The sequence below is a fragment of the Pleurodeles waltl genome, chromosome 4_2 (genome assembly GCF_031143425.1).
Source record: "Pleurodeles waltl isolate 20211129_DDA chromosome 4_2, aPleWal1.hap1.20221129, whole genome shotgun sequence".
Taxonomy (NCBI): Eukaryota; Metazoa; Chordata; class Amphibia; order Caudata; family Salamandridae; genus Pleurodeles; species Pleurodeles waltl.
This window is the reverse complement of record NC_090443.1, coordinates 9,292,204-9,311,253: the sequence shown is the minus strand read 5'-3', so window position 1 is coordinate 9,311,253 and position 19,050 is coordinate 9,292,204. Positions and strand designations below refer to the sequence as shown.

The window sequence follows — 19,050 nt, the reverse complement described above, 5'->3', positions numbered from 1 at the left end:
TTTTCATGCAGTTGAGCAATGAGTTTCAGGAGACCAGATGGCACTCCCATGTTTGATAATGTTGACCACAGCAGGTTCCGGGGGATCAAATCAAATGCGGCTCTGAGATCTATGAAGACCACATAGAGATTACCCCTCCCCAGGTCAACATTCTTCCATTTTATTGACATGAATCTTAGGGCTTGGTCAACTGTACTCACTGCAGGTCTAAAGCCTGCTTGTAGGTCAGAAAGAGCTTCGGACTCCATAATCCATTCCTCAAGATGGAGCAAAAGATGCTTTGCATAGATTTTTTGGGAGTTATCAAGGAGACTAATCGGACGATAATTGGCAGGGATGTTCGGATTTCCTTTTTTTAAAATGGGTACTATTTCGGCCCCTTTCCAAGTGGGAGGAGCGGGGGCCCCTGCTGCAATAGCATTGCAGATAAGGTTGAGATATGGTGCCCATATATCTGGTCTTGATTTGTATAGATCGCCTGGGATCTTGTCTGGGCCAGGGGCTTTTCCCCATTTCAATGAGTCTATTGCTGCTCTTGTTTCGGATAGAGAGAATGTGATCGGGGTAGTCTCATGGTTTATTGGGGCATCAGGGGCCCACAAAGATGCTTCAGAAGGCCCTTCATATAGTTGCCCAAAGTGCTATACCCATGATGCTGAGAGGATTGATGAGCCAGGTGCGGCAGGGGAGTTGCTACAGTCATCAGTTATTAGTTTCCAGAACCTAGATGTGTCATTAGATTTAGCAGTCTCCAAAATAATAACCCATCTGGCCTCTTCCCAACTTCTGCTTGCCTTAGAACATTCCTTCTTATAAACTTTTCTGGCTGTTCTTAACAACCCAACATGGCCATCTTTTATTGCTTCCAGGAGAGACAGTTGTGCTTCTCTGCAACAGTTGTCAAACCAAGGAGCGCAGTGCTTTTTGTTAGATTTATTGAGAAACTTTTTTGTGAAAAGATGCTTTAAAGATTGGAACAAGTCAGTGTGGGCTGCTAAGACTCTGTCACCCTCCCCGTTCTCATTTAGGCGGATCATACACTCCATCTGGTTGGCAAGCAGGTTGTAAATGGATGCCAGGTGTTTAGGGGAAGAATTAACAGATTCCCATTTTAGGTTGCGTCTGTTATTTGTTAGAGCCAGCTGGGAGGCATGGCTCTTGGAGTAGGGCACAGTAACGAAGGAAAAAGTCCTCTGGTTGATAAAATCAACGGGTCATGATCACTCTCAATTTGCTTTTGAACCCTCATATCAAACATGTGGCTCCACAGTCGGATGTCAAGAAGTATATAATCAATAAGACTGCTGAGCCCTCCGCGCCTAAAGGTAGCTTGTAGATTTACATCCGAGCGTGAGCGACCGTTGCAGGCTCGGAGGCCATGGGCTAGTGTGATGTCGGCCAGTAAGCGCGCGGATTTATTCAGCCTTGGTCTTTTGTTGGAGACTAGCTGAGGGATGCCCCAATGGGCATCCTCTTCTTTACATATTCCTTGGACTAGAGGATTAGGTTCAAAAGTGACATTAAAATCCCCTCCAATCAAAACAAAGAAGGAAGGATTGTTTTTAAGAAAACTGTCCAAAATGGACAGGACATCAGAATCGGTGTGGGAGCTCACATTCCTGTTATAGATATTAATTAAAAGTAACGGTCTCTCTTCAGAAATCATTATTAATAGGACTTGCAAGTCAGGGCAACCCGTATCTATTTCTTCTATCTTGCACCTAAGAGAAGTGTTGATCCACGCAAGCAGCCCTCCCGATGGTCTCCCAGAAGAGGACTTGCGTGCTGGAACCCAATAGCTTTTAAAGCCTAGTCTATATTTGGGTTCTAATGCCCACGTTTCTTGGAAGAGGCAGATCAGGTGATCATCAATAAGACTGCCCCATCCTGGACTTTGTAATTTGCTTTCCAACCCTGCTATGTTCCAGCTGAGTACCTTATCGAGATCCTCTGTTTTTATGGACCCTGTTTTATTCTGAGGATATTTCCTACAGGGGGAGGAACTGCTAGGAACCATACTAATTCCCTCGGGTATATTAGGACCAGTGGCTTTCTCGCTATGTGCCATGTGAACCTCGCTGGATGTGGCCCCGGCTATATATGAATTAGGTAGGTTGGACATGCGGGTGGACACCAGAATGTATGGAACAATTTACAGGGACGGAATACATTCCTCGCTGACTTGGCTCGTGGTGCTTATGGGTGATCCCTGGTTAACAGGATCTGCCAAGGGCAAAGGGGCACCAGAGCTAGAGATGCTGAGGGCAGTAGGGTGAATGTCCTCAGCATCACCATTGCTCGGATCCACTTCCGAAAGGTCGTCTCCTAGTCAGTCTGTTTCAGAAAGAGATGACGAAGGGCAACTGGGGCCAAATAGAGGGATAGACTGTGTGTGGATAGCCGGGGAAGCCCCGTATAACGTTGGCGGTTGTCTACTCCAAACTGGCGTGGGAGGTGGATAGAACACTTGTAACCTGCAAAGGGAGGCTTTTCCAGTTATAGGATAAGGTCTATTAGCGTTTATAAAGAGCCGTTGGACAAGGTCTGGAGAATTAAAGTTGATAACTATGCAGTCCCCTGAACCGATCTTCGCTAGGGAACCCACCCACCCTACCCTTCTCACCATCAGTATTGAGGGTGTCATGGAAAAAGCAAACCCTGCGTTCACGTGCAACCAATGAATAACCTTGTTTTTAAGTTCGGTAAAAGATTCAGTGGAATGAGGTTTGAGTTCAGGAACATTTGATATAATGAGTACATAATGACATGATTCTGGTGGCAAATGGAGCACTTTTGGATCTGACAGGCCCCTGGACTTGCCGCTCTTCTGGTGTTCTGTAAGCAGGTGATCCCAAGTGGGGTTGCCATCTCCCGGATTAGTTACAGGGTTATTCCATGTGGCGGTTCCTTTTAAAAGGGGAACTGGAACCATATGGGGCTTATTCATTCAAATACTAGCTGTTTTGATGGAGCTGGTCCAATCTTGGTTTAAAGAGGAAAAAGGGATTTTTGCTATTTGGCCAGTGGGTCTGTTGGCAGTGATGGGGTCATGGTTGGCAAGGGGATGGGATTGAATTTCTACGGATGGAGCAATTTTGGGTGGCTGGCTATTGATAAGGCTTTCCAATTTGTCCTCAATCGATTGGAGGCGGCTTAAAATTGGAAGAAAAAGTTTGGAAAGCTCATCTCTTATGAAATCCCTGGTGTACTCATTTGTATGACACTCGTTTATGTTGTGTAAGGGGATTGATACCGTATCCTTATTAGAAGGTTGGGCCATGTTAGAGGGGCTCAAAGTCCTAGATCGTTTGTTTTTAAAAGCGGGTTCCCTTCGTTTCCTTTTTCCTTTGGTATTGGAATCTGCTAAGGTGAGGGGGCCTTCGTTTGGGGGACTCTGGGCAGGCGGAATAGGTGCAGCACGGGTGGTAATTACAATTGGGGTTTCGTCCTGATTCTCCTGGGAATTTTTGGAGGGGGAAGGGAAAGGGGTAGTCAGTACAGACTGTAATTCTGGTCGCGGGGAGGGCTGTGGGGCTGAGCTAACATGAACTAGGCTGTTATTTGAAGAAGGGGGGGGCAGCTAAGCGTCGCTGCACTAACTCTATTTCTTTTTCAAGTTCCCCAACAGCCTTTTGCAAAAAGCCATCTAAGGTTCTGTTAGAGTGCTGTTTACCTTCCAACCCACCCCCACGTCGACGGCCCATTATTCTTTAAATCAGGGGCCTTTAGTGGGCCCCGGCTTATAGGGGTGTGTAGGCCTTTGGGACCCAGCCACTGACACTATAGTGTGATTAATAAGCTTCTCAGACCCTGCTGTTAACAATTCCCAAAAACAAGACCACAGTAAGACGCCCAAACGTATATATATAAAGCCTGGCCCAACCACTTATCGGGCACAGACAGGCGTAGAGCGGGTAATGAATTATGGGCTCCTGCCCTTGGGGGAAGAAGAATGGTGCCGCCTCCTTCCACCCTCCAAGAAACGGAATTCAATAAGCAGTTATATGATGAACTGAGATAAATTCAGCTGAGTATGTGGATACACCTGCAAGTATCCGGTTTGGGATAATAGTTTTCCACGTGCTTGGTGGGGCCTGGGGCTCTGTGGAAGAGCTACCCACGCACCGAGCAGAGGAACTTGGAGTCTCCTTCAGGCAGCCATAGACAAGTTTGCTGTATGGTCCACGTCTTTGGGTAGATGTCAGGGGGGTGGCCCTGCCCTGCCTCTTCCTGGCAATGACGGGCAAGGACGGGCCCGCCCTTGGCCCGGGCTTTGCCCGGGCGCCGCCCGCCCCGCGACGGCGGGAGCGCGAATTCAATTTCAAAGGGCTCCTGCCCCTTGACCTCCTCCCGGCAAACAAACAGCGCGTCCCGCGACGGCGGGAGCGCAAATTCAATTTCAAAGGGCTCCTGCCCCTTGACCTCCTCCCGGCAAACAAACAGCGCTTCCCGCGACGGCGGGAGCGCAAATTCAATTTCAAAGGGCTCCTGCCCCTTGACCTCCTCCCGGCAAACAAACAGCGCTTCCCGCGACGGCGGGAGCGCGAATTCAATTTCAAAAGGCTCCTGCCCCTTGACCTCCTCCCAGCAAACAAACAGCGCGTCCTGCGACAGCTGGAGCGCGAATTCAATTTCAAAGGGCTCCTGCCCCTTGACCTCCTCCCGGCAAACAAACAGCGCATTAATGATATGCAAGGTAGGCGTTCCCGTCTTAAAAAATGACTCCGATGCATATGCGTCGTATTTATACTCCCGGGCAAAAATGACGCCCGGGAGTGGGCGGGTCTAAAAAACCCGCATTAGCGCCGGATTTTAGCGCCTGGGTCAGGGCAGGCGTTAAGGGACCTGTGGGCTCAGAATGAGTCCAGAGGTGCCCTCCCCTGCCCCCAGGGACACCCCCTGCCACTCTTGCCCACCCCAGGAGGACACCCAAGGATGGAGGGACCCACCCCAGGGACATTAAGGTAAGTCCAGGTAAGTATTTTTTTAAAAAAACTTTTGTGGCATGGGGGGCCTGATTTGTGCCCCCCTACATGCCACTATGCCCAATGACCATGCCCAGGGACAGAAGTCCCCTGGGCATGGCCATTGGGCAAGGGGGCATGACTCCTGTCTTTGCTAAGACAGGAGTCATTTCAATGGGGGATGGGCGTCGTAAAAAAATGGCGCAAATCGGGTTGAGGCGATTTTTTTGCCTCAGCCTGACTTGCACCATTTGTGGACGCCCATACGCCATTTTCCCCCTACGCCGGCGCTGCCTGGTGTATGTCGTTTTTTTTAACGCACACCAGACCGCGCCGGTGGCTAACGCCGGCTAACGTCATTGAATAAATACGGCGCCCGCATGGCGCTTCAGAATGGCGTTAGCCGGCGCTAATTTTTTTGGCGCAAAACTGCGTTAGCGCAGTTTTGCGTCAAAAAGTATAAATATGGCCCTAAGAAACTTGGCTGTACCCAGCCCATCAATCAACTCATCAGCACTTGGAATCGGGGGAGCGTCTGTCTTGCTGACCGCAGTGAGTCCCCTGTAGTCCAACCAAAAACTCAGCTCTGGTTTACTTCCCTTAGAATGAGTTTTGGGAACTAGAACCACTGGGTTAGCCCAGGGGCTCTCAGAGGGCTCAATCACCCCAAGGACCAGCACCTTACTTACCTTAGTTCTGATGCTATCTTTGATTTGGTCAGGCTGTCTGTAAATTTTGCTTTTACAGGCTGGCTGTCCAGAGTGTCCACATTATGGGTACATCAGGTGATCTTTTCAGGGGTCAAGAAAAGAGCCTGCATACTGCCTGAGTATTTGCCTGCAGTCAGCTTGCTGTTGGGCAGTGAGAGTATTTGACAAGACTACTCGTTCAACTGACGCATCTGCAGGGTTGTGAGAAAAAAGGTCAGGGAGAGATTCACTCTCTTCTTCCAGGCCCCCATCAGTGACCATCAGCATGGTCAGATCAGTCCTGTCATTGTAGGGTTTAAGGCAATTCACATGAATGACTCTGTGGGGCTCCTGGGATTGCAAAGGTCCACTAAGTAGGTGACCTCCCCTTTCTTTTTACGGGTAGGGTAGGGCTCATTCCACTTGTTTTGGATGACCCTAGGAGGTACAGGCTCCAACACCCATACCTTCTGCTACAATTGATACTCCACTAGTGCAGCCTTTTGGTCAAACCATTGCTTCCGGAGCTTTTGGCTTGCCTCAGGGCTTTTTTTGCCTTTTTCCATGTACTCAGCCATTATGGAATGTAGGCCAAACACATAATCCACTATGTCTTGTTTGGGTTCTTTGAGAGGTCTCTCCCAGCCCTCCCTCACTAGACTTAGTGGTCTCCTAACAGGGTGGCCAAACAAAGGTTTGAAGGGACTAAAGCCCACTCGCTTCTGAGGCACCACCCTGAAGGCAAAAAGCAGACATGGTAAGAGGACATGGTAAGCTGACATCCCATCTTTTCTGGAGTTTGTCTGTGAGCCCTAAAATCATGCCTATCATGGTTTTGTTTAATCTTTCAACTAGACCATTGTTTTGGGGGTGGTATGGGGTGGTGAACTTGTATGTCACACCACACTTCATCTGTGTTGCTGTAAGGTAAGCAGATATTAAGCTTGTACCTCTGCCTGATACAACAGCCTTAGAGAAGCCTACTCTAGTAAATATACTGGCAACTGAAGGGGCAGTTGCAGTCCTAAGGGGTATTTACTCAGGGTACCTGGTAGCATGATCCACCACCACCAGTATAAAGTGGTTCCCTGATGCTGCTGCCCTCACCAGACTACATCCTCCTAGGGGACCTGAACTTCCACCTGGAGAAAAACAACGACAACAACACCGCCACCCTGCTCGACAACCACGCCAACCTCGGACTCAAGCAACTGGTGAACACCCCCACCCACACCGCTGGCCACACGCTCGACCCCATCTTCTCCGCCAGCAACCACATATCCTTCAGCCACTCCTCTGAACTACACTGGACCGACCACAGATGCGTCCACTTCACCTTCAAACGGGAGACTCACCACCATCGCACACAACAAATCCCCCGCAGACGCTGGAGCAAAATCTCCACAGAGCAGCTCCTCTCAACACTGAACCAAAATCCACCAGCCATCACCACTGACGCCAACAACGCAGCACACAGCATCACACAGTGGATCACCAACTGTGCCGAAAACCTCGCACCACTTAAAAGCCACCCAAGCGGGACCAGCATCAGGAAACCCCCGTGGTTCACGGACGCCCTCAAAGAATCCAAGAAATTCTGCCGTACCCTCGAAAAAACCTGTCGCCGGGAACGCACCACAGAAAACATGACAGCCCTCAAGATCGCCACCCGTGAACATCACCAGCTGATCTACTCCACCAAAAGGACATCATTCAAAGAGCGACTAGACAACAACACCCACAACAGCAAAGAACTCTTCAACATCGTCAAAGAGCTCTCCCACCCCAGCGCCAGCTCCAACGTCATCACGCCCTCACAAGAACTCTGCAACTCCCTCGCTACGTTCTTCCACCGAAAGATCGCAGACCTACATGACAGCTTCGGACCCCAGACCCTGCCCCCCACCACCGAACCAACAGCCCCCACCACTACACTCAACGCTTGGACCCCCATCAGCTCTGAAGAGACCAGAATCACCATGAACACCATCCACTCCGGCTCCCCCTCGGATCCGTGCCCCCATCACATCTTCAACAAAGCTGACTCCGTCATTGCCTCCTATCTCCGGAGCATCATCAACAGCTCGTTCTCATCAGCCACCTTCCCCAAGAGCTGGAAACACGCGGAAGTCAACGCCCTCCTGAAAAAAACCACGGCTGACCCCAATGACCTGAAGAACTTCCGCCCCATCTCTCTTCTCCCCTTCCCGGCCAAGGTCATCGAGAAGACCGTCAACAAGCAGCTGACGCGTTTTCTTGAAGCTAACAACTCGCTCGACCCTTCCCAATCAGGATTTCGGGCCAACCGCAGCACAGAAACGGCCCTCATCGCAGTCACCGATGACATCAGAACTCTGATGGACAACAGAGAAACAACCGCCCTCATCCTCCTGGACCTCTCTGCTGCCTTCGACACCGTGTGCCATCGCACCCTAATAACCCGCCTCCGCACCACTGGAATCCTAGGACAGGCCCTTGACTGGATCATCTTGTTCCTCTCCGACAGAACCCAGAGAGTCCACCTCCCTCCCTTCCGCTCAGAACCCACCGAGATCATCTGCGGCGTACCCCAAGGTTCCTCGCTCAGCCCAACCCTCTTCAATATCTACATGAGCCCCCACACCGACATCGCACGCAAACACAACATCAACATCATCTCCTAAGCCGACGACACCCAGCTGATACTCTCCCTCACCAAAGACCCAACCACCGCCAAAATCAACCTACAGGAAGGAATGAAAGACGTCGCGGAATGGATGAAGCTCAGTCGCCTAAAGCTGAACTCAGACAAGAGGGAGGTCCTCATCCTCGGACAATCCACTTCCACCTCGGACGACTCCTGGTAGCCCACGGCTGTAGGCACCGCACCAACCCCCTCGGACCACGCACGCAACCTCGGATTCATCCTGGACCCCCTCCTCACTATGACCAAGCAAGTCAACGCCGTCTCGTCATCATGCTTCAACACCCTACGCATGCTCCGAAAAATCTTCCGATGGATCCCCGCCGAAACCAGAAAGACAGTTACCCATGCCCTCGTCACAAGCTGTCTGGACTACGGAAACACCCTATACGCAGGGACCACCGCAAAGCTACAGAAACGTTTACAACGCATTTAGAACGCCTCCGAACGCCTCATCCTCGACATCCCTCGCCACATCCACATATCCGCCCACCTGAAACACCTGCACTGGCTCCCCATCAACAAGAGGATCACCTTCAGGCTCCTCACCCACGCACACAAAGCACTCCGCAACATGGGCCCGAATACCTCAACAGCCGCCTCTTGTTCTAGACGCCCACCCGTCAGCTTTGCTCAGCCAGCCTCGCCACCGTCCCACGTATCCGCAGAACTACCGCAGGAGGAAGATCATTCACCTACCTGGCAGCCAAAGCATGGAACTCCCTGCCCACACACCTAAGAACTACCCAGGACCATCTTGCCTTCAGACAGCGCCTCAAGACATGGCTTTTCGAGCAGCAGTAACCCCCCCCCCAGCGCCTTGAGACCCTCTCGGGTGAGTAGCGCGCTCTATAAATGCATTGATTGATTGATTGGTGTCCAGGGAACAACAATGTTGACCCTTACCCTCTCAAAGGGCACCCCAACCACCGGTAGTGGAATTAAGAGGGCCTTTGGTTTACCACCTGTTTTTTTGCCGCTGGCCTGACAGGTGACACAGGAGTTGCAAAACTCCTTCACTCTGAGACATGACTGGCCAGTAGACGTGGTTCACCAACCTACTCCATGTTTTGGCCTGACCATGATGCCCATCTAAGAGGATGTTGGGGTCAAGGTGAGAAAGAATTCCTTGTACTGCTGAGGCACCACCACTCTCCTAGTGGCTTCAGGTTTGGGGTTTCTGGCCTCAGTGTAAAGGAGCCCATCCTCCCAATAGGTCCTAAAGGAGCAACTTACATCTCCCTATTCCCGGTCATCAGCTTGCTGTCTCAGGCTTTCAAGAGTGGGAGTGGTACTCGCACTGTTTTTCCCTAGAGGGTCACCCTGGGTCCAGGAGCTCTGCCATCTAAGGCCCAAGTTCCTAGGGCTCATTTCCCTCAAGGGCTGCCAGGTCTTCTCTCTGAGGAGACGGGAACTGAGCTTGTGTTTCTTCCGAAGCTGTTTTCCCAAACTTCTTGCCTTTCCTCTTGGATGGCTGGGCCATTATTCCAGGCTCCAACTTCTCTTTTTCACCCTAGGCTCTGCTCTATGCTCTGGTTTCTGGTACCACTCAAGAATTTCCCAGCATGGCTACATGGGTTTTCACCTCTACCTCAGTCCATGCTGGAGTCTCCAGATTGTTCCCCAATAAATATTCTACTGGAATTGCAGCGGACACCACCACCTTCTTCTGGTCAGTAGCCCCTCCAACTCCATGGTCACCATAGTCCTGGGATGGACTTTGACAATTTTGTCAGCATTGATAACTGGATAGGTTTGTACAGCTATGTGTCGGTCTAAAACACACCAGTTTTTCAGTCACCATAGTGACACTTGCACTTGTGTCCCTCAGTGCTTAAACCTCAACTCCAATGACGTGAGGCCTTTGTCTGCATCTCTACAGATTACTAGGTCGGACAGCCAGCCCACCCGCTGAGACTAAGTTTGCTTCTGTGGTTTCTCTGACCCTGTCAGAGACCGCTAAGGATCCCATCCGGAGACTCACCATCCCAGCATTAGCTGAGGGTGCACTAGAAAGAGCCTTTTTGTGACAAGAGGAGCCTCCTGTTTGGTGTCCATTGGCCTTACAGTGGAAACACCAAGCCTTTTTGAGATCCCAGTTCTTCCCCTTGTACCCACCCTTGGATTGAGAAGAGTCTTGGGCCCACCTCCTGAGGAGACTTTTGGGGGCCTTTAAAGTATCCTTTGGTTTGTTACCATTTTGCACACCTTCCTTACCTGGTTGGGGGGTGGGGGTTGAAACCCCTTTCTTCTGGTCACTGCCACCATGGGTTATTTTGGATACCCTTGTTTTGATCCAGTGGTCTGCCTTCTTCTCCAGCTCTTGGGAAGAGAGCAGCCCTAAGTTCACTAGGTGCTGGTGTAGTTTTTCTGAGGTACAGTTATTCAACAGATGCTCTTTCATAATTAAATTGTAGAGCCCTTCATAAACATGCACTTTACTTCCCTTTAACCAGCCTCCCAGTCTTTTAACTGAAAAGTCTACAAAATCCACCCAGGACTGACTCAAGGTTTTGTGAGTCCCCCTGAATTGAATCCTGTACTCTTCAGCTGTGAGCCCAAAGCCTTCAATCAGGGTATCCTTCATGAGGTCATAGGACCCAGCTTCTACTCAGTCAGTGTCAGGAGCCTATCCCTGTACTTCCCTGAGAAAGGTTCCTGAAGCAGAGAGACCCAGTGTTTCTGGGGAATCCTTCTTACTTTACAAGGCCTCTCGAAGACTGTAAACCACTTGGTAATATCATCTCCTTCCTCATATTTGGGGACAATTCCTTTAGGGCTTTTGGCATCAAAAGTTTCCTCTTACTCCCTAGTTATTTTGCTGCCACCACTCAGGGGTGCTAACCCCATCTCAGCCCTTTCTTTCTCTATAGCCAAGATCTTGGCTTCCATGGCTGCCCTTCTAGCTTGACTTTGGGGGACAACCTCCTCATCATCTACCTCAGCTCTGTGCCTGGAGGTACTCTCCCTTTCCACAGTGGAAGGAGGACCGCTGAGCACAGTTTTAGGGTATAGGTTAGAGGGTACCTTGTCACCTTCCCTGTGTAAGACTGAGGGTACCCTCACCTGATCACTGTCCACTGCACCCTCTGGGGTGGGGTCAGGACCCTCTTCTAGTTTAGGGGCATCGAACTCTGCAAGTAGCTTTTGGAGTTTGGTCTTGGTAGGGTTTGGGCCTGTTTTAATTTTGCTGGCCTTATAGTGGTTCCTTAGCTGCTGCATAAACAGCAGGAAGTAAGTGATCAGGTTGAGTTACACAACTCTGTCCTCTGCACCAGACATTTTTTTAAGTAGTTGGGGCCTTTTTAGTGCTCTAAAAAGAGGTTACTAACAGTTTTACTGGCCTAACCAACAAAACAAGTTTTACATTTCTAATAAAATTTTGGGGGAATTAACATGAAGCCCTATAGATCAGATTAGAAATGTATTAAAAAGAGATTGGAAAAATGTTTTTGGTTATAATTGTCAATAGTGAGTTTCTTCGTGGAACCACTATTGACAATGTGGTCTCAGCAAATGCAAAGTTTTCTATCCTACCACTGAGCCACTAATGTAGGAAGCAGGCTACTGAAAATCTTTATGGGGCCCCCAGGGGGCCCTACGACACCCGTTCCCGTCATCCTGTTCCTGGCGGTAATTACCGCCAGGAACAGGCTGGCGGGAAGGGGGTCGGAATCCCCATGGCGGCGCTGCAAGCAGCGCCGCCATGGCGGATTTCCTGGGCCAGGGGTAAACCGGCAGGGAAACCCCCTGTTCCCCTTTTCTGACCGCGGCTTTACCGCCGCGGCCAGAATGGCCCTGGAAGCACCGCCAGCCTGTTGGTGGTGCTTCCGCGGTCCCCGGCCCTGGCTGTCATGGACCGCCAGGGTCGGAATGACCCCCCAAGAGTTAGAAAAAAAGTTATTTTGTTGTATTATTTATAAACACCAGAACATTTGCATAAAAATAAATAATGCTGCAGTTCTCAGAATGATTGGCAAGTAACACTTTTTGTAGATGAAAGCGCTTCTATGCAGCACAAGGGCCAAGGTACTAGGGCTGCATAGGTGTTCTTACACTCAGTTCTCGGGGTCTGATGAAGGTAGTGAGGTGCTAGGGGTGTAAAGTTATTGACAAAACCAGCAGTTGCGGTTTACCTGCCCAGGAGTATCTTGGTGCAGTGGTGTTGGTCGTATTGGGATCCTGTGCACTGAGCACTTGGCGATGAGGCAGGCCATCTGTAAAACAAATGCAAGGAGGGACTTGGGGGCAAGTCTGGGAGCTTCCAACTGGGGTGCTCGGTCGGTGGGTATCCAGAGAGCAGGGGCACTCCCTTGGAAGTCATGGACCTAGGCCGGGGTGCTCTGTTGCAGTGGCTCCTTACTGGTGGTGCTCCTCCATCAAGACACACGCAGTTCTTTGGGGAACCTGCAGATGGAGAGATAAAACAAGGCAACTGGACAACAGTGAAGGCTGTTACCTGTGATGCTGACATCCCTCACTGGCAAGTCTTCAGTTTTTCTCTTGGAATTTGCGGTGTCGAGCAACAAGCCTTGGTTGGTGCAACGGCTCCAGGAACCCAGGTGTTGATGCAGCTCAGCTCTAGTGGATCCTTGGGTTTTCTCACTTAGGGAGACAGGACTGACTTCTGGGAGCTTAGGGACCTCCTCCTGGGTGGCTGCTGTGACGGTGGACCCGGGGTCAGCTGGCCGGTGAACTGGACATTGCAGTTGGTGCCTGCAAGAAGCAGGGAGGTGGCTTCTCCACTCCAAGGGAGATGCTGACGGGCTAGTGAAGTACAGGATAACCTCAGAGGCTTTTTGAGTCCCCACAGCTGCAGGACACATTGTAATGTCACAATTCCCAGGACAGAAGCAGGTAAGCAGGCAGGGTTTCACGCCAAATGTTTACCAGGCGTCCACAGTTCTCGCTCTTCCAGGTCTTCTGTGTCCTCGTCTTCTTGTGGCCAGGGAAATCTTGCTTCTGGTGTTGGGGAGCTCCCTAAATACTGCATTTAGGGGCATTTTAGGAGAGTGTAAGATAGTAGCCAAGGGACTGCTTACCTTTGGAGGAGCTACACCTAGTTTTGAACGCTTCCTGTGGGGAGTAAACATATTCCTGGAAGGCCAAATCCTGACTAAAACCAAGATGGTGCAACCCTTCAAGTCACCAGCTCGGGAAGCCCACCTTAGGAGTGTGGTTAGCCCAAGGGTGGTACACACCTTCTGATTAGCTAATTTTCCCTCCTGACCTGGTGCCAAATGGGCCTCAGGGTTGGGGTGGCTACACCCAGGAGTGGGGAAGCCCGAGGTGCATACTAAAGGCGGCAGGGTCATTGAAGATCCTGGCCTTGGTCTACAGATCTGCTAGCCATCCTGCTGGAAAGGGTGGTCACACCCTTCTCCAGAGCAAGATTTGTTATCACCCTCTGAGAGTGCAGGCTCTCACCTCGAGGGTGTCACAAACATGTCTGGTGGTAGCATACTAGACTAAACTAGTCAGTCAGCACACCAAGAGACTTGTAGAATCTCTAAGGTGCCCTCTGGGTGCACATCCAAATAAATCCAAGGCTGGCATCAACCTGGACTTAATAAGATGAGGTGTTTCATACCAAACACCATAGGAATCAGTGAAGCCATTATGTGACTGGGTCACTCATGTTGATGAGTGTCCAGCACATACCTTAAAATGGCTTCCTGGTTCACTTGCAATGCTCAGCAATGGGCCTGAACATCACAGGGCCTTATCCACTCATGCAAATATGGCCATGCAGTAAGTGTACTGCACCCTGCCTTAAGGCTCCTGGGCGTGCCTAAGGGGTGAGTTACAGGCCCTTAGCTGCAGTGATGGGGGCATGGCACACCAAGGGTGTGGCATGTCCTGTTGTCTCCTGGCTTGCACCATGGCAGGCAGACTGCAATGGCAGCTGTGAGCTTCTCATGTTCAGGTGGTCTCTGAGGGTGGCACAATCTGTACTGCAGCCCTTAGGGACCATGTCCTCTACCCAGGTCCTAGGTACTATGTGCACCACCTACTAGGGACTTACACGGTGGAGAAGTTAGAGCACTGGCCTGTTTATCAGGAACCCAGTGCACCTCAGTGCAAATATGTTTTTTTGAGGTAAGTAATATCAGTTTTTAATTAATTGAATGTGTGTTAGTTGGTATATTAACTTTATGTGTGTCGCTATTCTTTTTATAAATGCTATTAATTCTTTTGAAACCACCACTTGCAATTTTAAGTGATTTAGACTTTTCTATTTTCTATTACTTTCTTAATACTAATTCATATGATTGTAGCGGTTTACTAGGTTTGTAGGGGGATAGGATGGGAAGTTAACTGAGTAATAATTAGTTATGAATATTTAATACATTTTATTTAAATATATGATTGATATTTATTATGTAATTAATGTAATACTCATATATGTTTGTTATATGATATTTGCGGGTTGTTAGATTTGTAGGGGTGTACAGTGGAAAGTTAATTAATTATTAATTAAATAAGTATCAATTGTTAATTGCTTATTTATTTGATTGTTAATTATATAATTTATGGAATAATTATTTTACTTTTTTTTAGCTGTGGGCTGCTAGGCTTGTAGGAGTGTAGGGTGGGACGCTAATTCAGTAACAGTTAACAATGTATTATTAATTGTTGATTATTAATTTAATTGATTTTTAATTTGGTGAAATATGTAAAACTGATTTATTTTACTTATGGTTTAGTTGCAGAATGCTAGGTTTGTAGGGGTTTGAGGTGGGAAGGTAATTAAATAGTAAGTGATTGACTAATAATTCATAATTGTAAATTATTTTATTTTATTGGATTTTATCTATGTAAATTGTGGAATACTTAGTTATGTTGATTTTATTTTAGTTGCAGGATGCTAAGTATGTTGGGGTCTAGGGTAGGAAGTTAATTAAGTAATAATTTATTAACAATGACCTATTAATTGCTCCTATATTATTTAACCCAATTTAAGTATGTAATTTATGGAATAGTGTGCTTTTTAATTATACTTCAGATATGGACTGCTAAGGTTGTGGGGGTACAGAGTGGGAAGTTAATCAATCAATATTTGAATAGGAAATATTTATTGCTTAGCAATTAATTTTTGTATTGAACAGTAATCATGTAAATCGCTGAATTGTTTTTTAATGCATATGTATATATTCTACGTTTTTTTTATTAAGAGCTTAATAGTTTTTTCCACAGTCATAAGGGTTGCTCATATATGCAATGTGCTTTGCTTGGAATGCAATATAAATAGAACAATTAACCTGTAGGAAAGTGGAGTATTATATGGAGTGGGGTGGTAGTCTCCATCATGTAATACTCTCACAATATCCCAAAGAAGGTTGTTGGATTCACACTAGTAGATCCTTAGCTCAATCCTGGTTGTGTGGCAAAGAGCAGTCAGGCTTTACTTAGAGGAATATGTGTTAAGCATTTCAGAGCAACAACATGGAGAGTAAGCAATTGGCACGACTCGAAACAAATCCGACACCAATTTATAAAAATTGAGCTTATTTTTATCTTAATTTAGACCCGAAATAGACAGAATTGAATAAGTACAACCAGAGTTGTAGATTTTAGAAGCAATATTAAATCACAGCAGAACCGGCTTTTAAACATTGCATTGAAGTCTATGGGAGAAATAGCACTGGTTTAATACACATACTTGAAAAGCGAATTTTGTGAAATCATAGCCGAATTAGGGTTGTGCAGTCCCTAGGCCAGATCACGACAGTCAATTCAGTTTTACCTGGCCTTTGGGCGACCAGGTGCAGTGTTGTCCTGGCTGTCTGTTGTTCTGAATGGGTCTCGAGTTGAACTCACTGGCAGGACGCCAATGGTGACAAACCACCACTTAGATGTTGAGCTGCGGGGAACCTTTGCAGGGTCAAGATTGTGCAGGTCCTGGGACTAGGCCACAGCAGTCAGTTCACTTCTACCTGAATTGTGGGGTCTGGGTGCAGAGTTGTCCTGACTGTCCATGGTGCTGAACGGGATTCTCACTGGTGCTGGTTTCACTGCTTACACGACAGAGCTGACAAGGGGATGCAAAATCTCAGCTGGGGCTGGGTTGCAGACTTCAGATGCAGGCTGCATGTAGTGCCTGCACCTGCAGCGTCAAATGTGGGGGTTAGTTACCAGAGTGGCAACCAACAAGCCTTGGGAGCAATAAGGGTGCCGACATCCTTTGGGAACTTCCCGGGGTCTGAGGGAGTAGTGTAATGGCCTGAAACTTGAAGGCAGGCGGGACTACAACTCACAGAAGACAGCGTACTACCTGCCTTTTCACGATTCCACGGCGGCCTGATGACCTGTAAAACTTCAGATCTTGCGAGTTTTTACCTGCAGTTTGCAGGGGACTAGTATCACTAGTCCAAAAGGGACTGAAGGTGCTTCTGGCTTTCACAGGAGTCCCATCGGGAATATTGAGTTTCAGCCAAGGACGAGTGTCGTTCATACATTTCCCAGTGTGTTGCTTCTGGGACAGAGAATCCCTCTTTTATTTGGTTGCAGTGGAAGGCATCTGGTTGTCAGTGATGCAGAGCTCCTTCTGGTCCTTCTTGAAGTTGGCCGATCAGATCTGAGGTTCTGGTGTCAGGGGTGTCCAGCAAATCCTTGATTTATGGTAGTTAGGGATGTGGAGACTAGTGGCCAATAGGCAGCTAGCTCCTACAGCTAATCTGCCCCTGAGGTGCCACATCCGGTGGGACAGGTCACCTTTAGCTTCCTAGAACCCTCTATTCTGCAACTCCTAAGATGGCAGAAATCAAAATATAGCACACAAATGGGCTGCTCACCCTAGAGGTGTGGTAAACCTGCTGGGGTTTGCACAGTCTTGCATACCAACTTTCCTTCCTGTCCACTAGCAAATGTGCCTGGAGGCAGGGAGTGGGCTGTTTCTTCCACTGGAGGGCAGCACAGTTAACTATTAGGGGTCGTGTAGCCTTTGAAGCTCACAACCCTTATGGCTGTATTCACTAAACCAACTGGAGGCGGGAGGTGTGAGCTCTTTCCTGCCTTAGCCTTTGTTTCTGGCTCCTGGGAATGGCCAGGCTGCCTGGCAGGAGGTCAGAAACCTGTCTTGGTGGCTGAAAGCACACAAAAAAGCACAGGGTGCTCGACCAGAGCACAAAGAAGGGTGCAAACAGGTGAGCAACCTCTAGTGTGCCACCTGGGTGCATGCCAGCCATTTCTTGACACATGATTCATGTTGTTTGACACTAAACTCTACATATTGCGGTATCATAATGGAGCTAGCAGCCCGGGTCTGCTCGGGCTTAAGTCCCATGATATTCTATGGACCGGCATGTACTTATAGTGTATTCTGATGGAACGGACACTATAAAGGCATATTATCCTGTGCTTATAAGTCTGTACCTTAAATATGATACACCCTACCTCCTGGGTTGCTAAGTCCTACCTTACGGGTGTTTAACATATTTGTAAGGCAGTACATGGGACTGTGCCACTCATGGTGAGAGCACAGTCGAACTTGGGCAGTTTGCACGGTTCTGGCAGTCTGCAATGCAGGCCCGCCATCAGTAATTTGTATGGGTCACCTTGGTTGGCACAAACCTGTGCTGCAGCCCTGGAGACCCTTTTACCACCTATGCCCTGGGTGTCATTTACAAGCAGCTTCTACGGGGGTAAAGCCTTGCCAATCAGGGAATCACCACATCACCACATCAACATAACAATTTAGGCACAGGGGCCTGGTTAGCAGGCTTCCATTGCACTAACAGAGTCACACACATTGGCATTGGGGGGCTAAAAGTGGGGAGGTGACCATACATAAAGGCCCACTTTCCAACATTACCTCTTTGTAGTTAACCACTTTCCCTACTGTTGTGCTGTTTGCAGTGAGAATAGTAAATTTCATCCCTCTGAAATTCAACGCTTTCTCTTCTATTACAGAGAGTGGAGTGGGGATAGTAAATTCCACACCTCTGAAGTCCAGTGCTTTCCCTACTGTTAAAACATTGTCTCTAAGTTAGGCCTGTCTATTTTTGTGCCACGCTACTGGAAGGTTAAGCACAGGTTAATTTAGTTACTTTTGTAGTCACCCTAGCAAGGATTGTGGTTGTCACTTGAGAAGGGTTTTCAACTCCCTCAATCAGGAATCCAATTTCCTACAGCTTCTGTTTGGGATTTTTAGTAAATTGTCTAACAGCAGAAATGGAATGTTTCTAAATGTTACTTTTCAATGGGATTCCCATCTTTTGACTTGTTTACATTTGAGTGTTTCCATATCAGTATTATATATCAGTTTTAAGTTTGAACAGGTTACATAAGATCTAGTTTGGGGGACGAAAGATTCATGAATTTGTCACGTGGCATACTTGGATGTTTAATGCATATGACAATACCGATCACCTAATCAATGTCCGTGGGAGTATTTGATACACCACTTTCACTGTCGTAGGGACACAACAAATGCTAGTGAAAAAAGGCAAAAATTGCATGGGGGAGTGCCATTTTACAACACCAATAACCAGACCTCTTTATATGAAATTCTGTTCTGATTACTGTTTTACTACTTTTTTGGCAGATCTGGGTCCATTGTTCTAATTTCATCCGTCGGTGCTTATATCCCATACGAAGTAAGTCTTGTTAACAGGTTTTTTTCACAAATGCAGGAATAGCAAATAGAAATGTCTATTTCACGTTTCCATATTGGAGGCTCAACAGCCAAATTCCAGTAGTTGAATGAAAAAAC

The 19,050-nt window shown here is 48.2% G+C and overlaps 1 protein-coding gene across 3 annotated transcripts in view; it reads left to right on the top strand.

The window, feature by feature from the left end:
- Positions 1-19,050, top strand: part of LOC138292044 (dehydrogenase/reductase SDR family member 4-like) — a 628,908-nt gene that overhangs the window by 345,070 nt on the left and 264,788 nt on the right. For all 3 annotated transcript variants that reach the window (XM_069230381.1, XM_069230383.1, XM_069230382.1), the window contains one exon: positions 18,883-18,934. In XM_069230381.1, the coding sequence (XP_069086482.1) occupies positions 18,883-18,934 (52 nt within the window). The remainder of the gene's footprint in view (positions 1-18,882; positions 18,935-19,050) is intronic.